At 38.6% G+C, this 4,503-nt stretch overlaps 1 protein-coding gene across 1 annotated transcript; it reads left to right on the top strand.

Moving 5' to 3' along the window:
* The first annotated feature begins 2,057 nt into the window (after positions 1–2,057).
* Positions 2,058–3,769, top strand: LOC128734988 (charged multivesicular body protein 4b). The gene is made up of 5 exons (XM_053829432.1): positions 2,058–2,192; positions 2,260–2,476; positions 2,671–2,848; positions 2,914–3,167; positions 3,237–3,769. Exons 2-5 carry the CDS (start codon positions 2,296–2,298, stop codon positions 3,296–3,298), a joined length of 675 nt encoding a protein of 224 aa, XP_053685407.1. The 5' UTR covers positions 2,058–2,192; positions 2,260–2,295; the 3' UTR covers positions 3,299–3,769.
* The last annotated feature ends 734 nt before the right edge of the window (positions 3,770–4,503 follow it).

Genomic DNA, 4,503 nt, shown 5'->3' with positions numbered 1-4,503 from the left:
GCATTTGGCTCCACAGCGCGCACGAGCACGAGGCACCTCGGTTAAATATATATAGATATACCCTCAGCCATTAAAAAAATAATTTACAATTCTCCTCCACCTCAATACAATCCGCAAGTCGCACGAATCATTTCTAAAAGGGGCAGTTTGGTCATCGCTGATCTGAAGTCTCCAAAACACTTGTAGAGAAAAGTGTTTAATTTGGTTATCTGTATGGTTGTAGAGGTACATTCTCACGGTCATCATATTTGTCCAGTTTTGTATGGCTTGTACCTTCTGTAGCGTAAACAGAAGTGGAAGGGGGTTAAATTAGTTGGTTTGTCGAATATAAATCTTAATCCGCATGTTTGGGCAGAAAATGTTCTGATTTTTTAGTTCGACCGATATGGTTACCTCGTTTAATATTCATAAGTTCCATTTCTAGCATTTTTGTCTGTAAGGTTGCTGAGTGGTCGATTTCTGGCCGGCCCGGCCGGTTTTTCACTTGCAAAGCCGGTGACCGGTCAATTTGGCAAAAAATCGGTTTACCGACTTAAGAAAACGGATTTGTATTTTTTGTTCGATTTTTAAAATTTATTTTTTATTTCCATCATTCCGCTAGATTTTCTAATAAATGTATTAGCAATCCTGAGCAATTCGTTGCAGTTTCCGGTCAAAAGAGTTTAAAACCGCAGGCCTGACCAGTGCGACATCAGCTATTATTTCGTTCCTAACGAGATTTCGTATGAGTAGGAAAGAGAATCAACAGCAGCAAAAGCACACGCATATAATTTTCTAAAAATTAAGCTTATTTAGCTTAATAAACTTAAACAAAACTATGGTTTTCTTTGGGGTTGCGTGTACCCTGCCAGTGTATCGATACCACTGGTATCGATGCTTGCCGCCCGATATTTCAGTCGGATCGATACTTTTTGAAAATTTGTATCGATATTCGAATATCGATACTTCTCGCAGTATCGCCCAATGCTATCTGTTCGTTTAAAAACGACGGAATTTGTATAAACATCAAACAAAAACACTAATAATCAAATTCAGAGATGCCAGATATCTTTTGAAAGTGGAAATCGATTTTATGAACAAGGGGATATCCGATGCAAGTAGAGTTAAAATACCGACGAAGTTAAAAGCCGTGAAAAGAAAAATCATCTCCACTGCGTTGAGCTCCCGTTATCAAACCGACCATACCAAAGGGTAATTCAACCAAAAAAATAATGTGCTCTAAACTAAATGAGAAAAGCCCTACTCGATTCTGCGGACTTTTTTACACAAAATTAGAAGATTTTTGCGGTTTGTTTTCTCAAAACCTTGCTTGAAATAATCCAGTAAGGGTGAAAAATGTTTAAAATAGGGGAAAATGTGCAAAATGGGCCGCTTCCTGATGACAAACAGGAAAGGGGTGGGCACCACGCGATTCTCCGGAAAATTTTACATAAGATCACCTATATTTTATAAGCCTGCAGGCCGTATCTTAATTGCGTCCGTTTTTTCTCTCGTTTTTGCCCATGGTGCAATTTCGTCAGTGGTGCACAGTAATTGAATGTAAAATTTTTCATGCAATCAGCAATATTTCTAATACTTTCCAAGAACTGATAATTCGCAGACCTTATAGAAAAAGTTACCTGGCATCCCGGGTGCACAGTGTTTGTCAAATGAAGATAGAATTAACAAAAGGGCGAATGTCGCAAGCGTAAACCTTGGCGTAAACCAAGCAAGGGTATGTAATCATGCTATCTCTTTCTCATGTAGGAGTGAAGAGAGCATCCTTCAACTAGTTCGCCGGCAATTAGAATTTCCATTGAATTAAGCGTTAGCCGTCACTCGGACCGTAACGTCAGAAAAAACGGTTACACTGCAATCATATATGCATTTGACGTTCGTTTCAAACCCCTGAAACCAAGGCGTAAGCAAACTGAGTTGTTTACATTTGCGTCATTCGCCCTTTTGTTAATTCTATCTAGAAATTTGCACAATTTTAGCTTGGACACATACCAGCTGAATAGATTATAACAAGCTGTCAGTTTGATGTTATGATCGATGTAATGACGCATCCGTCAGTGGAGCAGAGCAAAGTTAGAAGGAAGTTTTTGCCCAGAATCGTAGAAAAGCGTATTTTCTGAAAATTGTGCATTGGGGCCTATTGGGACTATTATTTAGTTGTTTTATCAATAATCCCGTATTCAAAGAATCTGAAGGTAGGTTATTTTAAGTGAGTTCATGTCAGCAGAAGAATCATGGAAATTGTGCTTCGTTTCTCAATAGCTGATTCTCCATCATATAAAGTAAAATCCTATCAGGATGAGCTTTTTTGGAAAACTATTTTCCGGGAAGAAGGGTGAACCCGCCCCGACTCCAAGTGAGGCCATTCAGAAGCTGAGGGACATCGAAAACATGCTCACCAAAAAGCAAGAATTTCTAGAGAAGAAAATTGAAGTCGAATTGGATACGGCTCGAAAGAATGGAACCAAAAACAAACGAGGTATGTTGAACGGGAGTTAGTGGAAGAAACAGGTGCTAGTTTGTAGCATTTGCCTTTAGTCAGCAAATTTTTGATATCGATGGGATACCTACTCTGTAACTAAAAGCGAAATTTATTCGCTAAAAACGACCGCATTGATTTAGTTTTTTCAGGGGTGAATGTATGCATGACTCATGCAATGTTTTGATTTTCAGCTGCAATTCAAGCCTTGAAAAGGAAGAAGCGATACGAGAAACAGTTAACTCAAATTGATGGCACTTTATCCACGATTGAAATGCAGCGAGAAGCGCTGGAGAATGCCAACACTAACACGGCAGTTTTGACCACTATGAAGAAGGCTTCCGATGCGTTGAAAGCCGCCCATAAGGATATGTACGTGATAAGCTTTTTTCTGGCGCAAGTTTGAAAAAGTTTTATAATTATATTTTCGATTTCAGGAACATCGACGATGTCCATGAAATGATGGATGACATCGCCGAACAGAACGATATTGCAAACGAAATCTCCAATGCCGTTTCGACGGCCGTTGGATTCGGTCAGGACATCGACGAGGACGAACTGGAAAAGGAGCTGGAGGAACTGGAACAGGAAGAACTAGACAAAGAATTACTGGGAGTGCAGCCAGAGACCGATCAGCTACCAGACGTGCCAGCCACGGATTTACCAACCAAAGCAAAAGAGAAGAAGAAAGGTTAGTTGGTAGCTGTACCTACGCTTCCATGCGTTTTCTTTTCATCTTACATATGTACTTACTTTTCAGCGGTCGCAGCAGAAGACGAGGACGATCCGGACATGAAAGAGCTGATGTCATGGGCAAACTAATGTGTGGTGCGTTCCGACAGCGTGGTTAGGAGAGTTGTAACTCTGGTTTGCAAACTGACTCTTCTCTGCGTAATTTCCAGCAACGCATGCACGATTTGTTAGTTTTTTGCAAATGCACTTAATATAACCTCGTAAAAAACACATAACTATCAACTCTTTTCTCCGGAATCATAAAAATAAATTTCTGCTGCCTGACGCGACTTTCGTCGGCAAATGAAGTTTGGCATTTTGATTGACTGTTCTGTTGTAATTATTTTTTTGCTGCTGCAGTAGGGAGAACTTTCAGTACAGCGTTTGACCGATAGCTTAGAATCTTTCTGTTGTATTATATCCTAAGATATTAACACTAAAAAATTTATTGCTTGTGAATCAAAACAAAATCAGTGAACGTGAATAAATTATCATTTCATAGAGTGAGATAACAATTATTTACCCAATAAAAAGGCTTATGTGCAGTATGTAACAACGCATAGTGTGAAAATTTAAGTTATCTTAAAAGCGTGTAATTCTCTTTCCGTAAACTCAACGAAAGACGCTCCTGGATGTTCATTAGGATGACAGTAAAAATGGACATTGAGTTTAACAAAATCGTAAAGCTAACTCAATCGATTCTTTACTTATTTTTAGTCACCGTAACAATCGATCATTATTTAGGGGACACATCTGGCCAACTTGAAACTTAATAAAAACGGCAGTTTCTTCCAGATCTTGAAAATGTTTGAAAGACAAAAACCAGGGATTTGTGCGTGTTTAAAAATCAATCGGTTGCCCAAAATGACGTAGGGTCTTTTTCTAATTCCCGTCGTAATAAGGAAAGCCATTCTAATTTTCATCATTTGCTGGATGGATTTAGTGAATACTCCAAAAGTTCTTGTACTGATTTGACTAAAACACACTTACCTTCCGTGAACTTTGAAATCACTGAAAAGCGACTATTAAAGTATATTATTGAAATTACGCAACTGACTTCATTATTAAAATTCGTCGTACCGTTTTAAAATCCGTCCAACAAAATTTTTCATCGTCCGAACTAAAAATCACAACAATGTTTACGAAGCTAACGCGCATGTATTTGTGTAGGACGGCATGACAAATGTTATTCTACAAAATTTCTGCAGGTCAGGCAAGTTTTTCTGGCTGTAGAATAACGACAATGCCTTGCGTGAGTTATTTTCATTTATGAATGACGGAAATTAAAACGATTA

Source organism: Sabethes cyaneus, chromosome 2 (assembly GCF_943734655.1).
Source record: "Sabethes cyaneus chromosome 2, idSabCyanKW18_F2, whole genome shotgun sequence".
In the NCBI taxonomy this organism is placed as follows: domain Eukaryota; kingdom Metazoa; phylum Arthropoda; class Insecta; order Diptera; family Culicidae; genus Sabethes; species Sabethes cyaneus.
Note: the sequence above shows the minus strand (reverse complement) of the source record. Positions and strands in the feature narration are given on the sequence as shown.

Excerpts from the sequence above, each read along its gene's own strand:
- LOC128734988 (XM_053829432.1), top strand. The coding sequence starts at position 2,296 with ATGAGCTTTTTTGGAAAACTATTTTCCGGGAAGAAGGGTGAACCCGCC. Across the intron at positions 2,849-2,913 it reads AAAGCCGCCCATAAGGATAT|GAACATCGACGATGTCCATG; the intron begins GTACGTGATAAG and ends TTTCGATTTCAG. Across the intron at positions 3,168-3,236 it reads AGCAAAAGAGAAGAAGAAAG|CGGTCGCAGCAGAAGACGAG; the intron begins GTTAGTTGGTAG and ends CTTACTTTTCAG.